Below are 17,290 nucleotides of genomic sequence, written 5' to 3'. Positions count from 1 at the left end.
TGGTAGTGGTAGTGGTAGTGGTAGTGGTAGTGGTAGTGGTAGTGGTAGTGGTAGTGGTAGTGGTAGTGGTAGTGGTAGTGGTAGTGGTAGTGTAGTGGTAATGGCAGCGGTGCTTGATCGGAGAGGATAAAGACATTGGTGTTGATAGTCGAGCACAGAGAATAGATATGCTAGTGCCGTAGGTGTTGGGTGAGAAGGTATTTCTGATGGGATGCTCCAGCTCTCTGAGGACAGCCCGGGGACAGGCCAGAAGTCGGATTGGAGATCGACAGGACAAGGCTGAATGAGCCATGATTGATGCTCACACCATCACACCATCACACCATCACATCATCACATCATCAACATGGTCAACAGTCCAAGTTCATGAGATAGGGAATAAAATGTCAAAAGGGAGGGGACAGATTGTGCAGCAATCCTCTCCTCAAAGCCAGGCCTCATTTTGGCGAGGGCCAGTGTTGGCTGGGAAGCTGCTGAGGATGTTTTTGCGCGAGGGTAATATCATACCATGTGATAGCTAACTTGCAGAATGAAGGTACCAGAACGAAACCAGAACCAGAAGAACAACTACAGAAGCCAGGAGAAAGAAAAAAGCAAAGAGAGAGAAAAAAGGACAGACTCACCCTAAGCATATAATACGCCAAATAGGCGAACGGGCTGATAATGTCGACGTAGAGGGTGATGCTTGGTTTGACGGCTGCCATGGTTCCTGGTAATGCTCTCGAGAGACGAGAGACAATCTCCGGTGCTGAGAGACAGTCTGGTGCTGGTCTCGGCTGACGCACCTGGCCAAACCTCACCGGCGGTGGTACCAAGGCAAGGAGAAACTCAGGAGTTTGGAACAGTCAATCACCGCCGACGCTCATTCTGTCATAAGAAGCTGAGGCTAAGGCTTCGGCTCGAGAGTTGGAGTTTGGAGTGTGGAAATTCCCCGAACCTGGAGTCAGTATTAGTGGTGAATAAAATAGTGCGGGGAGGAAGGGAAAGGAAGGGGATCAAAGACTGTATGATCAATAAGTATCGACCGTCCTCCATCACGACGAATCTGTTAACTGTCTGTTGGGTCGAGTGCTGAGCATCTTGATACCGAATGGAACTGACTGACTAAAGAAAAGACAAAACTTGACCGTGTCTAGCTGATGTATGGATGATATTGCTAACTCGTTGCAGGACAGAATCCCCGGCTTGGAGCTGGCTATGCCGAGAATCCAAAGGTCAAAGGTATGCTCTGTTCTTCTACTCGGTGGATAAGACCCCTAGGGGTGTAGTGCCACCATGTCGTCGACGTGTCCCAACAGCTCATCCCATGAGGTGCAGATGCCTCTTGTAGCACTCCTAGCAATCACTTCTGCCAATTCACTAGAAGTTGGTTTCTTTGTCCTTGATCGGAAAGTCTTTGCCGGTGGCACTCTTGTCTACAACCCAACATCAAGTCAGTTGCCGCACGAAGAAGAGAAAAGAGGGAAGAGGAAAGATAAGGTGATGGTGCAGGTTGGCAGTACTGACATTGGTTGCGAATGAAATCACTGATCTGTTCGTCCTTGGCTTGCTCAATGGCGCTCTCATTGTCTTGGGGACCTTGTCCTAGAAACTTCTCCTGGACAAAATCGACACCTGCACCACGACTGTGATTAGCATGTCCTAGTCCATGGCAGGAGGGTGCTGGGGATGAGGAAGTTTTACCCTTGTCGAGATAGTCTTCATTCTTCTCACTCTCTTTGCCGCCACCGGCCACCGAGTTGAGTTTGTCACCGAAGCCTCCAAGAAAGCCACCTGCACTGGAGCTTCCCTGTTGACCACCCTGTTGGAATCCTTGTTGACCTCCCTGTTGACCACCCTGTTGGAATCCTTGTTGACCACCCTGCTGGCCACCCTGCTGTGCATCTTGTTCTCGGTTGCCTCCAGTGAAGCTGTTCAGCGCACCTTTGAGTTGATCCATGATTGTGTGGGGAAGGATGAGTAAGGGAATGGCAATGGCGAGTGTGCAGGACAGTAGAAGGATGGTATGATGGGTCAGTAATGGAACGATCTGTTGATTGTGGATGGCGGATGGTTGATAATGGAAGTGAGAAGAAATCGACACTTAGACGGAGATGAAAACGATACAAAGACTTTATAGTAGTGAGGCGCGAGGAAAGTGCCTTAAGGATTCACATCAGATGCTTGTACGGATACAGAGTACAGAGTAGGTGCCAGTGAGGGAGGAGGGGTCTTAGACCTGGGCCACCATGCCGCCAGTGTGGCGGTGAAGCAAGCTACAGGCTACAAGCTGCAAGCTGCAAGCTGCCCAGTGACCGCCAACAGCCACTTTGAGCTCCCAAACCCAATGCGCATCACCATCGGAGTGCTGTGTTCCCCTACACGTCTTGTGGCTGTCCTGCGAGTGACGCTGCTCCTGTGCCAGTGCTACACCTTCGAGCCACAGCCAATCGTATGAGATGATGTCAGCCAAGCCGGATTAACCGAAATCGGCTGCTCCGAAAGTTCAGCTGGCAACTGTTCCGAGCTGGCCATTCAATTGGCAGAGACACCCACCTAGACACCCGTCAGAAGGAGACACTGCAGTAGTACTCCGTACTCCATAGTCGTCTGTATACTCGGTATCCGTAGGTACGAATACACTGTACACCATCTGTACAGTGCAGAGGACACGCCTGTCATTTCGTGAGGCTGTGCAGGGACCACCCAGACTGGGCAAAAGAAAAAAGAGCCCCAGCAAAACTGAATGGACCCTGCAGCTCCAAGCAAGCTGAACTGGAAAGTAGCCTCTTGAGCCGTTACACTCCTGCCTGGTCCTTAGGTCACGCTTCCTACTCCACCTTGCTTGTCTCCCTCTCCATGCCTTCACTGCCCTTACTCCCCTGGCTTGCCTCACTCGCCCTCCGACCAGCACCAGCCTCATTGTCTTCCTCCCGCTCAACCTCCTGCTCCCAATCGTCCACCACGTCTTGCTGCTGAGCCTTCCTGCGCAATCTCTCCTCGTTTTCCTTCTTTCTTTTGGCTTCGGCTAATCGACTGCCCAACACCGTGTACATGGGTCTCTGCCCGACCGGCTTGGTTTGAGCGGCCTGAGCGGCCGGGGCTTTCTTCGCTGCCACTTGCGACCACCCGTTACTCACGGTCGTGCTCGCTTTGCCTTGCTGCTGAACCACTTTCACCTCTGACCCAGACCTGTCGAGCCGACCGAGCACCACCGAGCTTGCCAGCTTATGCTTGATCACTTCGTTAGCAACGATAGGTCGCAGACTCGTCAGCAAAGTGTCCATTTGTTCCGGCGTGTCCCATGACCTGGAAGGAATCAGAGCAACGCCTTCGTCGTTCGGTAGAAAGATGATGTCAAAATCCGTGGTCGCGGCCGACTTCTTCAGCACCGGCCGTACCTCGTCTTCGGTCAAAGCAAACTTGGGCTTGAGCAGGAGCAACCCGTTGTAGTCATGCTTGACCTCATCTGCTTTGTGCTCTGGACGCGGAGCTAACGCGGCAGCAGAAACATTCAACTGCCCCCGTTTAACCCTCACGGCTTGGGCCAAAGTCTTCATGGGCGCCGCCACGAATTTGGGGGTCTTGAACAAGACCACGTGCCGGTATGGCTCCGGGTCTAGACTTTCTCCGTCGAACCCAAAGTCCTCGGCGATGCTGTGAATAAAGGCTCGTTGTTGACTCTTCATCGGCTGGAAAGCGTATCTTTTCCGGGCATCGTCGGCCGCGAATAGTCTCAGGATCTCTTCCTGCTTGTGGGCCCAGGCCATATCGTCCAGATACATCTTCAACGTCGTGGTCGAATAAGGCACGTGGTCGTCGATATGGTCGTCCGCGATGTGGAGGGCAAGCGCCAGACTCCGATTTCGCTCGAGCCGAGCACATTCTTCGTCACACTTGAGGCATGTTTGTCGACCCGACGACTCAGGCATGTGAGCCCGAGCATTGCATCTCACTTCTTCCTTCTTTCGCTGACAATCACAGGTGATCATGACTTTGAAGGGACATGGCTTGTCCTCTTTGCAGGCTGCAGGCGCATGGCAAGGCTGTTCGCAGGGGTGGCCACACGCCTTCTTTGCCTTTCCACATTCCTGCTGGCAGTGTCGATGGGCGTCTTCACATTGCCCCGGCTTGTGACATGTCTTGCGGCAGGTGTGGGAGCCACATTTCAGCACCTTGCCGCACACGAGACCGCAGAGGACCTCGGCTCGCCAGCAGTATTGATTTTTCAGCGTTTTCTTCCCGCAGAGACAGTCTTTCTCGGTCAAGAACGGACAGTTGGGGCAATTTTCCTCCTCTGAATGGCAGTTGTGCACCACTGGTGGGTGACCGCAGTCCTTCGTCCGGGTACAGGGGAAGTTGCATGGAGGCGGTCGTGTGCCACACGGAAGAGGTGCTTGAAGCATAGTCCGCCCACAACTGCACGAGATATCATCGAATATGGCCTCTTTACAGCTGCCACATGGTCCACGATGACACAGATCTGTACAATCGTGGTTCCCGCATTTGAGTCGGCGGCCGCACACTCGAGTGCAGATGTGTTCGGCCTCGATATTGTCATCAAATGACCTTGGGATGGCGCCCAGCGGCTTCAGCTTTCGCTTAGTAGCTTGCCGCTCAGATGCTTTTCGCTCCCCAGTGCAACACCTGTCACCACACTCGTGCCGGCCACAGTTCAATGTGGCCCGGCACAGACGGGTACACTGAGGAGGGTCTTGCGTCGCCTCGTGACAGATCACGTCAAACAAGTTTCGACCGCACCGACATGGAGTCGAGATCTTCACCTCACACGGCTTGCATTCCCCTGTATGACAGGTCTGCGTGCAATGATGGCCGCACGGCAACAAGCGACCGCAGTCCTTTTGGCAGCTTGGCACTGGATCAGTACAGCATGTCCGCGGTGCGATGTTGAGCTCGGCCAACGCACTCTTTCCGCAAGGACAGTGGGTGACAACATCCACGGATCGCGGGCAATGTGGCGCAGCCGACTCTTGAGGATGACACGACTTTTCACACTGATGGATGCCGCAATCCATGAGTCTCCCACAAGGCTGACCACAATCAAAGCTTCCAGTCCAGTCCGCACTTTGCTTCTCTTCCCCTCGTTCGTGACATTGGATCTTCTTCTCCACCTTGCCACAATAGCAACGGGCGTCAATCTCGGCCGTACAGGCTCCGCAGAGGCCCTCGTGACACGGTCTGGAACAAGTATGTTCACCGCAAGGCATGAGGTCTCCACAGATCGAACCACAGCTCCAGCCCGCTTCATAATTTGTTTCCACGCATCGTCTCGTAGCCTCTTCTTTCCCGCAAAAGCAGGGCTGCTTTGGACCCATAGCAGAACACGGGGGACATGGCCCGGCATGACACAGTAGATCACAAGGGTGTGGGCATGTCTTCGGAAAAGTCCTCTCTCTCCCGCAGCTTTGCCCACAGGAATGCGGAGGAAGACCCGTGATCGGTTTTGGGTCCAGCTCCTTCTCGCACCAACATGTGTAAGCTGTGGGCGAGGTGTCTTTCGGCAGATTGCAGCCGGGACATCTCCATTGTTTCTCTGCCGGTGTCTCTTGATTCTCTTGCGCCACTGGCCGGTGTACGGCTGAGCCTTCGTTCTTCGACCACCTCTTGATGCAGCCAATGTGGAAGACTGTCCAGCAAGTCCGACATGACCAGACTTTGGAATGGCGACCGATCTCATTGGTGCAGATGGCACACTCGTAGAGGTTGTGTAGGATGTCTTCGTGTATTCGCGTGGCTATATCCGGGGCCGTCGAGCGAGCTACTGGCGCTTTTCTGCCTTGGGTTTGTGGTGTTGGGCGGCTCAGGCCTTTCTTCGAGGTGTGAGGAGAATGAGGTTTCGTGTTTGTTGCCTGCGAACTCGTAGTCGACAAGGCTCCTGCAGATACTGATGCCGGCACAAAAGCCGGCGCCTCTCCATGTAGTCGTGTGAGTTGTCCGCCAAAGGCCCTTCCGGCCGCAGTCCTCGTTGGAGTTGCTGGACCTGCTGGGGGAGGGGGTTGTCCACGTCTCGGTGGCCCTCTCCGTCGATGTCTTTGGCCTCTGTTGCCCGTATTTGAGGATTGTTGGACTGGGATTGCCTCCATTACGCTGCAGTATGACAGTGATTGTCAGGATTGTCAGTCACAGAGGCGAATAAAGCGATAAGGCTGTCAGTCAGAGAGGCGAATAAAGCGGTAAGACTGGACGCAAGGTAGTAGGAGAAAGAAAGTGGCTTCAACGAACAGCCCCTCCGAAGAGATTTAAATTAGGGACAGGCACGAGGCCGTCGAAAAAGAGAAACGATGGTATAAGTAGTGATATGCGGAGGGAACACTCTGCAGTGGATTTGAGTCGTTGTGGTGGCTTTTTCTAAGGTCTGGATTCTGGACTCCACGAGTCTCATAGGCGGCACGTCATGGTCAATCCACTGGCACTGACTCACATGAGGCTGGCCAATTATGGCCGCCTCACCCACCACGGCAAGGGAAGGCCAGTTACTGAATGCAGTATGATGGTATGCTACAGCAAGACGCCTTAACAGGAGGGATGACTGTGTTTTTGCTCAATCTCATTGCCATTGCCCACAAATGCCCATAGAGCGAGCCTGGTTTCCTAACTCCATGTGCATTGAAAACATGCCATGCCATGCCATTTACCGCCTAATTCACCTGTGTCCCGTACCCTCGAATCTGATCAGCAAACGCCCAGCTTTGGTCCTCCAGTTTCTGATCTTCCTTGAGCTCTACCCCGTCTTTCGTCACCACAGCGATGCTGTACTTGTCCAAACTCCGAGCATCTCGATAAAAGAGCACTTTCATGCACGCCTTGATAGCCTCGACGGCCATCTCCTTGGTCACGTCCTTCACGCTGTCCTCATCGTGTGGCATCAGCTTTCGCAATAGAGGCTGTGCTAGGTGCGCACCGAAACCGGTGGCCAGCGTAGGGCTTGAGAAGGTGGTTCCGAGTAGGTCGGCGCTTGCTAGGAATGGTTTGTCGTCGTCATCCAGACCAGCCACCAACAACATGTTCCACAAGGGATTGAAGTCGCTTCTTCTCTTGTATAGCACCTTCGATAGATACGTGTGTAGGTTCTTCGCATTGAGGACATGTCCGTAGGAGGAGAGGTAGTTTTCTCGAATGTCGAGCGACTGTAGTAACCGGTCGAGGTATTGCATGTCTGAGACATCGCCGCCGAATCCAATCACGGTGTTGGGAGGAAACGTCCGCAGACGCTTGACATCGGTGAACCGAGCCAGAGACCCGTATGAAGCTGGTTAGGGGGTGTCAATGAAGAGCAGGGTGAGCAAGCATGACCGGTACAGACCTAGATTGTCCGCGGCAATGACCACGCCGTCCTTGAACTTGACTCCGAGCACTGATGTCCCTGTAACGGCTGGCGACTGTGTATGCGTTTGCGGCGCAGATGCCTGGAAATACGAGTTGTCGTACGGGCCGTAGACGTCGTCTCTGGGCTGTATCGAGGTCAGAGGGTTAGTGGTCATTCCATGCATGCAATGCGGCGGATCTGCTCACCCGGCCCCAGGCTTGAGGATAGTGATTCATCTTGAAAAGTGTTCGTCCTGGTTCTGGTAACAGGATCAAGAATCAAGAGCAACTGAGAGCGAGAAATGGGCTGGCGCTCAAGTTGAGCTCAGGACACGATCGAGAAGCCGCGTCAAAGAGGTGAAGCCTTGGATGTGCTTGGCCAATCAGATTGGGGCGGTCTGTACGGCGGATCATTCCAGCATTTAGTAGCAGCCCGTGTCTAATTCTAATGGAAACAGTGTTAAGGGGAAGGGTATCAATGTCATCCTGCCAACGCATACCATCTTTTGTCTCTCCTTCAAGTGCAGAGCCTATTACTGCCTAATTATGTTAGGGCTTGTCTAGGTGAGGTCTATCGGACGACTTGTTTCGGTGAGTCAGAACTGTTACTCCAGTCGCCCAGGTCCATGGTTCATGGTCCTTGCGCTTCAAGCATATGCTGAGCCACCGATGGAATCGAGCGCATATTTCTTTCCCGCGGTGATATTGAATTGAATCCTCCGCTTAGGGAGTCAAAGAGAGTTCCAGGTCGACGTGCATGCACATCTGTCCACATCTGTCTTGACGCCGTTGCCAGGTTAAGACCGACTCTTAGATCGCTTTCTGTCAGGCTCAACACGTCCGATCGTACAGTCATGTCCAGCCAGCACTCAAGCCAACCAACGTGACGGGGAGAGGCGGCGTCGGCAGCGGATTAGCTGCGTTGTTGTTCACATTCCCAGTCAAAGCTTGCTGTGTCCGCGGTTGGATGTCCGAGAACCGCCATGAAGTGTTCGCATCTCCGGTTCGAGGCAACTTAAGCATATGAGTGAGCCCGGATCATTCGCTTCCTGTACTCCGATCGACAGGCTGGTTGGTTAGCGATTGATTCAATACATGTAACCAAATCCAGAGCCCGCAGAAGGCGTCGAGTACATATGAATCTCATCACAGGCTTTGGACTGATCTCGAGCTCACATTGAGCCTCATTGTTCGGCCTTTCTTGCAGTCCAAGGCCCAGTTGCGACACTTGCAGTACTATTCAGCTTCTAGAAATCGAGAGATATATCTGTCAGGGGGGAATCCCTGCTTGCCCAGTTGATCAGCAGACTGCAAGTAAGATATAGGCGACCAGGAATCTGGGTCTGGGCTGAACACCATCTCGCCATTATTGATTGTTGATTATCGGCCGTTACTTATTGACTCTTGCACAGGATGCGGATGGGACTGCAGTTCATTCGTCGTAAGAGGGCCTGATTGCGTGCTCTGCTGGGGGTGGTATAAGATACAGTATATTTACTTTTCGCTACATACTGGCGCCCGATATCGGGCTAGGCCTTTATCAACCGTCCAATTCATGCACGCCCTTCCTTGCTGAGCGATCGGCAATCTCTTTCACTTTATCTCTTTTGGCAGCCCAAAGTGGTCACGACTCACACCACAAGCTCTCTCTGGCCGAGAGTCTGCCAAGGTACTCCGTACAGTGCTGCTGAGCAAGTTTATTACTACTGCTATAGTAGTAGTAATACTCTCTCACGGCTAGGTGCCAACCTCCCGGTCTACAGGCCATGTCTGCCATAGTCCGGCCATTGAAATGGTTCTATCATGAATTCGGCATTGTCTCAATCCACGAGACCGGCCGGAATGCATACCTCATTGTGCTGGCACGGACCTGCCGCATGTTTGCCTATGGCACGAATACGCTGATACTGGGTACGTCCATCACACATACTACCAGTGACTGTTCTATCGGTACATTTGTCTATATTACGTATGACCATGTATCTACCTCCCTGATGTTCCGCCAATCTTTGTTTGGGCCGGACCGCTATATCCTGTATATACTATTACAGTACATCTGCTCCCCCCACTTTTGACAAGTAGGATGGACATATACACACTACGACCACTGCCCGGGAATTGAATTGAATTGAACTGAACTGAACTGAACTGAATTGAGTTGAATTGAATCGAGGAGCTAATTGGTTGGGGTTGGTTCGGTGATCGCAGCCATCTTCTTCTCGGCACTCAACTACTCGGACCATCAGATCGGGCTGTTCATGACGCTGACGCTGCTGGGCGATGTCTTCCTGGGCACCTTTCTCACCCTGATTGCCGACCGGGTCGGGCGGCGAAAGGTGCTGTTGGGCGGGTCGTTCCTGATGGTCTTGAGCGGCGCCATCTTCGCCGTCTTCGAGAACTTCTGGATCCTGCTTCTCGCCGCCGTCCTGGGCGTCATCAGTGTCACCGGAGGAGACTTTGGGCCCTTCCGAAGCATAGAAGAGTGAGTCCTTGCCCGCCCCTCCTCCCTCCGTCTCCCACACCACACCAACCTGGGCCCCCAAGACTGTGGTCGTGTCCAAAAATAAAAAAGCGATTACCAGTTGCAGCGTTGGATGTTAGACATTTGACTGACCATCGTCGGTGGTGTTGTATGTGACTTCTAGGTCCGTTCTGTCGCAACTCACCACGCCGTCTACCAGAGCCGATGTGCTGGCCTGGTACGTCACGACGTCGACCCTGGGCTCCAGCATTGGCAGTGAGGCCTCCGGCAGGATCGTGCACTATCTCCAGGCCCGAGAAGGCTGGACCCCCGTCGACGCGTACCACGCCCTATTCTGGGTCTACACGGCCATGGGGCTCGTCAATGCGCTCCTCGTACTCCCGCTGACCGAGGCTTGCGAGCTGCACACCCCGGCCGAAACGTACTCGCAGGTCCCACAGGACGAGCACGAGCAGGGCGACAGTAACGTGGAACTGCCGGGCGGCGAGCCCCAGCCCCAGCTGCAGCACCACGATGGACAGGACGGCGACGCTGACGGCGATGCAACCCCGGACCCATCTTGGAGCGGCTGGATCGCAAAGGCCAAGTCCTGGTTCACGACGCGGTTTGCCGAGATCTCGGCGCCCACGCGCTCGATCATGTACAAGCTCTGGTTTCTGTTGGCGGTCGACTCGTTGGCGGACGGCATGGTGCCGTACTCGCTGACCAACTACTACATGGACAACAAGTTCCAGCCGAGCAAATCGACGCTGGGCGACGTGTCGTCGGTGAGCTACCTGCTGGGCGCCGTCGCGGCGGTCTTTGCCGGCCCGCTGGCGCGCAAAATCGGGTTGATCAACACCATGGTGTTCACGCACGTGCCGTCGTCCGCCGCCGTGGTGTTCTTCCCCTTCCCTCCGTGGCTCTGGATGACGGCCGCGCTGCTGTTTGTGCGTGCCGGTCTGAACAACATGGACCAAGCGCCGCGCTCGGCCTTCATCGCCGCCGTGGTCAAGCCTAACGAGCGCACCGCCGTCATGGGCATCACTAGCATGCTGAGGACCATGGCTGCCATGGCCGGGCCCTCCGTGACCGGCCTCCTCGCGGCAAACAACCAGTTCTGGATAGCGTTCGTAGTGGCTGGCGTGTGTCGCTTGGCCTACGATTTCGGCTTGTACGCCATGTTCGTTAACATGAAGCTGTATCAGCATGAGCCTGAGGCAAAGCTGCATGACTTGCCTAATGGTCACGGCCACGGCCACGGCCATCACCATAGACAACGTGAGCCCGACGAGGAGGACGTGCTGGAGATGCGCAGTCTCGCTGACTCCGACACCTCTGGCTCCAGCACCTTGGAGGCAGATGACAAGAGTGAGGCGGTAGTAGCAGGGGGGAAAGAGAGGTTCGCCAACACCGCTCTCGAAATTGACTCTGCCGTCGAGAGACTGCGGAGTCGTAGCCCGCGTCGGTCGACTGCTGCAGAGTGATTTGGCTGTGGAGCATTTGGCCGACTGCTGCTGACTGAGTTGTTTATGGAGCATTTGGCCGAGGAGAGAGTGCGTCCAGACACCAGGCCCAGATTGCAATGGCCACCCAAGATTCAATCCAGCAATGAGCAATGGTCTCAGACCGATGTCGAGTCAATGGCGTCCCAAGTCCAGCCTTGTCGACTTGCGCCCTCTATGCGCAGGTCTCCGGCACCACGTCGAAGCCGGGAAGCGACAAGACATGGTATGATGCATACGAACAGAACAAATAGGAACAAATAAGGTAGACTGATACGAATGACATGGCAAACGTGGAACATTGAGCATGCCTAGATTTGGACTCGGGCGGTCCATTCCACGCCACACAGGGTCTGTCTCACAAGAATAACGAGGGTAGATCTCACCTACCTAGGTAGGCACCTAGTGGTTTGTAAACGTCCCAGTGTTGTATAATGTTGGACAAGACTGGAGTAGTGGTAGATGCCACCTAGAAACACGGGGCCAAGTCATGACCTACACTATCTGCAAATGGGTATGCTGTAGTGCAACGCTGTGCCACCCAGATATTTTACCTGCCGCTGTACCTTCTAGATATTTTCATCTCCCGCCATCCCTCCAGGCTTGCTTTCTGGACCGCGGCCATGTGTACGGCTCAAGTACACGTATGCTATAATTCATACGAGGGCGACCGAGGCTCTCGGTCCGTAGCGTCGAGAAACTCTTCTAGGGCATCAACAACGACCTGATGGTCCTCGTTCTGCTTGAGCCCGCTGACGACGATGACGGCGACGACGCCCTCGACGCCGCGCACTCGCACAGGCATGCCGCCGCCATGGATGGAATAGTCGCCCGCTGTCTCGCCGAGCATGTACTTCTTCTTGAAGGCCTCCTCGTCGCCGTGCATCTTGTTGTGCATGAACCAGGTGCTCACCCCCCACCGCTGCACCGTCTTCCTCTTGCGCGCCACCCACACGTCATTGTCCGGCTGCACGCCCGGCCGCGACACCGCGTGGAACAGGAGGTTGTTGCTGTTGGCCAGCGTGATGTTGACCACCGCCGAAAGGTGCGTTAGAGCGCGCAGCCGGTTGCGGATGGCCAGGCCGATCTCGAGGGCATCGTCGGCCGTGAAGCGGGGCAGGATCAGGGCTTCTTCTTGCTTTGCGATTTCTGACAGCTGTACGGACATGAATGCGTGAGTGAGCGAGCGAGTGAGCCAGTGGAACAGTGAGTGAGTGGGTGGAACAGCGAGTACTAGCTAGGCACAACAAGTACGGATACACAGAAACAGAAATAGCAATGCAAGGGGAGATGAAGAGCTCGCGCTGCTACGGAGGACGGAGGACGGCGTACGTCTCGAGGCGCCTCGCGCAGTGCTGGTGGTGGTGATGGTGGTGGTGGTGCAGCCATCGAAGCCAGTGTACGGATGCTCGGGCAGTATAAGTGTATGACTAGCAACACCAGACTCGAGTCGGGCGGTCGTGTTTGAGTTTGAGTTTGGTTCTCTGTGAGAAACAGCAAGACTAGTCCTTTACGTTCGCAAGGCTGGTACTACCTACTATGTACTACGACGGAGCACTTGGCCTAAAGACGCCTTCCCCGCGTGCAATTCATGCAGTGCAACGATTGGGCTTGGCGAGGTCGCTCGGCTTCAGTTGACAACTTGAGTTGGCACTGACAGTGCCACGGTGCATCTCAAACTTCGAAGACTCTTTGCGGCCGCCGCGCGATTAGAAGCCGCGTCATCTCCCGTTCTGTTCGACGATGGCAAGACGCCAACTACATGATCTGCAATGGCGGCTCTTCAAGCATTTCCGAGCATAAGCGAGGCTGAATTTGCGGAAGCATGCCAGGCTTTGGAATCTCGGGCATTGGATCGGCTGGACGGCACGGACTGGTTGAGTGTAAGATGGTCTGGAGAAGATCTCTTCATCAAACAGAGGCGAAGGGCCATGGATTCTGGTCAGGATGGCCGCAATGAAAATCCAGATGAAGCACGCAGTGAAGAGAACATGGACAACGTCGAGGATGCATGTCCTGAAACCGTATGATTATTCATGATTCGAAGGTCAAATCTTAGGCATTGACAACTTTCAGCTTGTTCCCAACAGACACGGCTTCGATTCCTTTTCCATCGACTTTTCCGTAACCTTATCTCCAACATACTGTGTTCCCGTCCTTTGGTTCTCGCGCCAACCTAACGCGGACGAAAAAGCCTTCAGTCTTGAACAGGTGTACAGCCAATTGGTGCCACACACACTCCACGCACCACTGCAAAGTGTTGGTGTTATGGGAGGGATCAGTACGGCGGTTAGTCAGTCCATGGTGAACGATTCTCGGATTGCTGACCGGGAATCCTTGTTGTTCCAGCATCATCCAATCTCAGATCGGCCGACTTTCTTCATCCATCCGTGCAATACCCAGGAGGCTCTTTCGGTGCTCCGCTCTGACCATGCATTGACTCCGGAAGGGTATCTCATCCTTTGGCTGGGTTTGGTCGGAACCTCCGTTGGCCTCCATGTTCCCAGTAAAATTTTCGAAACGGAGAGCTTGTAATGGAGAGCTTGTAAAAGCTCCCAAGATTCTCGCAGCGTCGAGGATATTCGCCGGCAACGGCTGGATGCTGTAGGCGGTGATACCCAGTCCGAATACAATAGAGCAAACCCAAGGGGTTCGTTGGCGGGCGCGATGTTCCCACCTTCAGCTATGGCTGGCATTGCATGGGCCTGAGCGTTGATTCAGAGCGCAGGCCTCAGTCATCGTCGTCATCCTCCTCCATCGGAGCATCGTCCTCGTCCTCATCCATCGACACTTCATTCTCTTCCTCCTCCTCTTCCTCTCGGGGCCTCTTCGTTCCGTGCGGCACTGCGTTGGAAGTCGCTCCATTTTCAACGTTATTACTTGGATTTGCCGAGGGGGGGGCATTGAAGATCGATTTCTGTAGTTGGGTGGTCTCCGGGATGGAGGCCGAGGAAGTAGGGGGTTCAAAGGTGCCTCGAAGTTTCGGAATGATTTGCGACTGGCCCTTGCCGTAGACAATTACCTGGCGGTCAATGTCAACACTCGATCCACATGTATGTATAATTGATAGCCATACCATTTCTTTGCCGCAAAGATCGCACCCTTGTAGAGCTCGCAGAGCTTGAGTGCTCGTCTGGATGTCGCGGAAGACAATATGTGCCTGGCCACGCATGTTCTGGCCTTTGGCCCCGACTCGGGTGGTGACTATGTCTAAGACAGGGCCATAGGTGGAGAAGAGCATGTACAACGCGCGTTTGAGCTCGTTCTTGTTGATCTTTTCGTTCAGATTCTTGATATACAGACTGAATTATTATCAGCGGGACAGAAATCTGGGAATCAGACCGTGGAGAGAACTCACGTTTGGCTTGGAGTGCCTGGGTTAGGGCCATCTTTGCTTTTCTGCGCATCTCGCGCTCCCTTGGTAGCCATGGCTTCTGGATGCCGTTCACAATCTGGACGCCCGGAAAATTCGCACTCTATGCCGCCCACTCATCCTCCCTGTCCAGGGTGCACGATATAGTAGATGCGAAAACTTCAATCGCCAGGGCAGAGAAACCCGTGCTTCGAATGCGGCTCTGGGCTGCAATAGAAAATTTGGCTTGGCAGAAATACTGGATGATGCACTGCGCAGCATTTTCTACGGATGAGCAGACAGATGATCCTTGCAGCCCGAGCCTTGTTTCCACTCACCCTCAAAGGGCGAGCTGCCTACACATTATTTGATATTGCCCATTCTTGCAGCGGCTCCATCGGCTAGGTAGTATCGCCATGATCATGGATATCAGCGTCAACTCGTCCCGTCTACAATTCATCCCTCTTTCTCTTTCCACCGTGCTTCGTATCCCATTCCTTCAGCCAAGTCTGCACCTGCCGCAATTCCCATTCGTGCGCCGCCTTGATAAAGTCAGGCTCGGCACTGATGTTCAGGATTCCGTAACTGTCCCAATGGTGTCCTGCACCAGTAATGAGGAACTGGTTCTCGCCGTACCGGGTGCTGGCGTTGCGCCCGTGGTAGGTCACGTCCCGCCAGACGTCGCTCCCGCCGTCGATAAACGACAGTCGTGGCGCCGAAATCTTGAAGTCGCCATATTTGTTGTACCATGTTAGATTTGGTCCATGCGGAGAGGGCACTGCTTGTGGTGAGAGGGGACCGGGGGGGAAGGCCCAAGTGCACCACTGCTGGGTATAGTTAAGATCGATAACCCGCGACAGGAGGGAAGGAGTCCCGTAGGGTTGTGGCACTTGATAAGCGCCTTGTTCGGTGCAGGTGCTGTAGAGATACGACCGGAAGGCCGAGTTGTCGGTCTCGGCATAGAATGTTTCTAGAATATATCCATTAGATCGCCTCCAACGCGGACTGAAAGTTTCACTTTACGATTTTGAGTAGAGAAGCATGAGGTAGTGCCAATCAAGTCTTCGCTAGGACACGTCGAGACAATCACTTCTTTGACATAATTGGCCCACGCCCCGAGCCCTGTCCACGGCGATCCGTTGGTGTAGTTAGCCAGCTGCGTATCAACTGCAGTGATGTTTGCCGGCGCGTTCGTGTCCGTGATGTTGTTGGCAAACCAAAACAAGTCTGGATGATCATAGCCTGGATACCAGTTCAGTTCTTGCCAGGTGTAGGTCGGGTAGTTCATGGGGCCACCAAGCGGGAATGCAATCTGTACGTTGTAATTGATCAGACATGCTCATGTTTCAAAGGGGGATTGATCTGTGCCAACCGTCTGTGCGAAGTCTCGGAGATCACCCAAACTACCGAGTCCAAAGATCTCTTTCAGCTGTTGAATGGCCTTTGTCTCGTTCTTCTTGATGAGATAGTCAATCTTGTCGACGATCTTGTTGATTCGCGAGATAGCCTCCGGAGGCCCATTCTTTTGTATCGGATTGTACCATTCAGGATAGCCGTGAACGGCATGTACAACACCTGAAGCAGCAATGCCACCCCAGAGCAGCCCCGAATACTCCACAAGTGAAAAGGCAGTCTGGGCACCTGCCAGGCTGCCGCCATACAAGATCCAAGGAGTTCCCGGGGCGGTGAGATTGTCACCACCGGTGACGTTGGGGAAAGTGGCATGCTGAGCGAAGTAGGCGTTGTCTGCTATCGTCTGTTCAGTGGTCAAGAATCGAAGGTTGTCGGTGGTAGAATTGTCAAAGGGATAGCTTTCGCCATAGTATCTGTTTTCGAGAATCTAGTAGGGACTGTAAGTCAATATCTGGAGAGCATGTGGTCTTGCGGCATAGGGAATGCCACGGAGCTGTGCTAATGTGGAGGAATTGTTACCCTTGACAGGGGAGGAGAGTCGGTGGGCAACGGGCTACTGCACGCTTCCTTGAAGAATGGGATGACTTACGACGCCTAGACCGCCAGTTGCATTTGCGAGAATTTGAATGATGCCAGTCTGAAGGTTCGAGAAGCGCGACGGTCCAGATGTCTCGCCACCAATATAGAGAAACACAGGACCACCGGGCTTGTAGTAGGTGTTATCGAAATAGTATCTCTGGGTAAAGGTGGCATTGGTGTTTGGTGCATAGCGAGAGCTATTTTGAAAGTGATCGATAAGTTGATCAAAGTAGTAAGCTGTATAGTTTGTGGGTCGGCCGTTCTCATCCAAAGAACCGACCTGCGCTGTTACAAAGCCCGGAAGGACGGTCAGACAAGCAGCGATGACTATGGGAAGCTTCATATTGGCGTCCACGGGTTGACTCTACCAACTTGAGAGGGCCCAGGAGATCAGCGAGAGGCCGCAGCTTGTTTATACTCTGTACCTGGAGCTACCTGGAGCTCTGCTGCGCTGAACGTGGCACACGGCCGACTGCGTCAGGTACAACCCAACCAGCTGGGGTGACTCGGTGAGGCGGGGTTGAGCTCTCGTCATACCACACATCTCTCATTGGTCTGCCTGGGAGCTTGCAAGCTTACCTTGCTCATGAGCTGTCAATCTTTGCCAGAATGGAGGTGTTGAGGTTGCATTTTGGATGCATAGCCTGTCTGCTGATGGTAGGGTAGCAAGTTACA

At 53.9% G+C, this 17,290-nt stretch overlaps 10 protein-coding genes across 10 annotated transcripts; 3 read left to right on the top strand and 7 right to left on the bottom strand.

Annotated features, from left to right (window-relative positions):
• Positions 1-1,359: 1,359 nt before the first annotated feature.
• Positions 1,360-1,939, bottom strand: A1O3_07646 (uncharacterized protein; the record flags this gene model as incomplete). The annotated part of the gene is made up of 3 exons (XM_007737754.1): positions 1,360-1,415; positions 1,507-1,614; positions 1,684-1,939. The coding sequence occupies 3 exons, from the start codon at positions 1,937-1,939 to the stop codon at positions 1,360-1,362; spliced, it is 420 nt and encodes a 139-aa protein (XP_007735944.1).
• Positions 1,940-2,810: 871 nt separating this feature from the next.
• A1O3_07645 (uncharacterized protein) lies at positions 2,811-3,971 on the bottom strand (the record flags this gene model as incomplete). Its single annotated transcript, XM_007737753.1, has 1 exon — positions 2,811-3,971. One exon carries the CDS (start codon positions 3,969-3,971, stop codon positions 2,811-2,813), a length of 1,161 nt encoding a protein of 386 aa, XP_007735943.1.
• Positions 3,972-4,016: 45 nt separating this feature from the next.
• Positions 4,017-4,487, top strand: A1O3_07644 (uncharacterized protein). The gene has a single exon (XM_007737752.1). It carries the CDS (start codon positions 4,118-4,120, stop codon positions 4,385-4,387), a length of 270 nt encoding a protein of 89 aa, XP_007735942.1. The 5' UTR covers positions 4,017-4,117; the 3' UTR covers positions 4,388-4,487.
• Positions 4,488-5,483: 996 nt separating this feature from the next.
• Positions 5,484-5,966, bottom strand: A1O3_07643 (uncharacterized protein; the record flags this gene model as incomplete). Its single annotated transcript, XM_007737751.1, has 1 exon — positions 5,484-5,966. A coding segment is annotated over one exon (483 nt), but the record flags the coding sequence as incomplete, so codon positions are not given.
• Positions 5,967-6,638: 672 nt separating this feature from the next.
• On the bottom strand, positions 6,639-7,542 carry A1O3_07642 (20S proteasome subunit beta 7; the record flags this gene model as incomplete). Its single annotated transcript, XM_007737750.1, has 3 exons — positions 6,639-7,249; positions 7,304-7,451; positions 7,513-7,542. The coding sequence occupies 3 exons, from the start codon at positions 7,540-7,542 to the stop codon at positions 6,639-6,641; spliced, it is 789 nt and encodes a 262-aa protein (XP_007735940.1).
• A 1,529-nt stretch (positions 7,543-9,071) lies between these two features.
• Positions 9,072-11,253, top strand: A1O3_07641 (uncharacterized protein; the record flags this gene model as incomplete). The annotated part of the gene is made up of 3 exons (XM_007737749.1): positions 9,072-9,216; positions 9,514-9,787; positions 9,951-11,253. The coding sequence occupies 3 exons, from the start codon at positions 9,072-9,074 to the stop codon at positions 11,251-11,253; spliced, it is 1,722 nt and encodes a 573-aa protein (XP_007735939.1).
• Positions 11,254-11,920: 667 nt separating this feature from the next.
• On the bottom strand, positions 11,921-12,439 carry A1O3_07640 (uncharacterized protein; the record flags this gene model as incomplete). The annotated part of the gene is made up of 1 exon (XM_007737748.1): positions 11,921-12,439. One exon carries the CDS (start codon positions 12,437-12,439, stop codon positions 11,921-11,923), a length of 519 nt encoding a protein of 172 aa, XP_007735938.1.
• A 604-nt stretch (positions 12,440-13,043) lies between these two features.
• On the top strand, positions 13,044-13,797 carry A1O3_07639 (uncharacterized protein; the record flags this gene model as incomplete). Its single annotated transcript, XM_007737747.1, has 3 exons — positions 13,044-13,295; positions 13,348-13,560; positions 13,621-13,797. Coding segments are annotated over 3 exons (642 nt in total), but the record flags the coding sequence as incomplete, so codon positions are not given.
• Positions 13,798-14,002: 205 nt separating this feature from the next.
• Positions 14,003-14,700, bottom strand: A1O3_07638 (uncharacterized protein; the record flags this gene model as incomplete). Its single annotated transcript, XM_007737746.1, has 3 exons — positions 14,003-14,293; positions 14,348-14,573; positions 14,630-14,700. 3 exons carry the CDS (start codon positions 14,698-14,700, stop codon positions 14,003-14,005), a joined length of 588 nt encoding a protein of 195 aa, XP_007735936.1.
• A 372-nt stretch (positions 14,701-15,072) lies between these two features.
• On the bottom strand, positions 15,073-16,958 carry A1O3_07637 (uncharacterized protein; the record flags this gene model as incomplete). Its single annotated transcript, XM_007737745.1, has 4 exons — positions 15,073-15,593; positions 15,647-15,935; positions 15,996-16,463; positions 16,626-16,958. The coding sequence occupies 4 exons, from the start codon at positions 16,956-16,958 to the stop codon at positions 15,073-15,075; spliced, it is 1,611 nt and encodes a 536-aa protein (XP_007735935.1).
• Positions 16,959-17,290: the final 332 nt, after the last annotated feature.

The sequence above is a fragment of the Capronia epimyces genome, assembly GCF_000585565.1.
Source record: "Capronia epimyces CBS 606.96 chromosome Unknown aczIQ-supercont1.6, whole genome shotgun sequence".
NCBI classification, from domain to species: Eukaryota; Fungi; Ascomycota; class Eurotiomycetes; order Chaetothyriales; family Herpotrichiellaceae; genus Capronia; species Capronia epimyces.
Note: the sequence above shows the minus strand (reverse complement) of the source record. Positions and strands in the feature narration are given on the sequence as shown.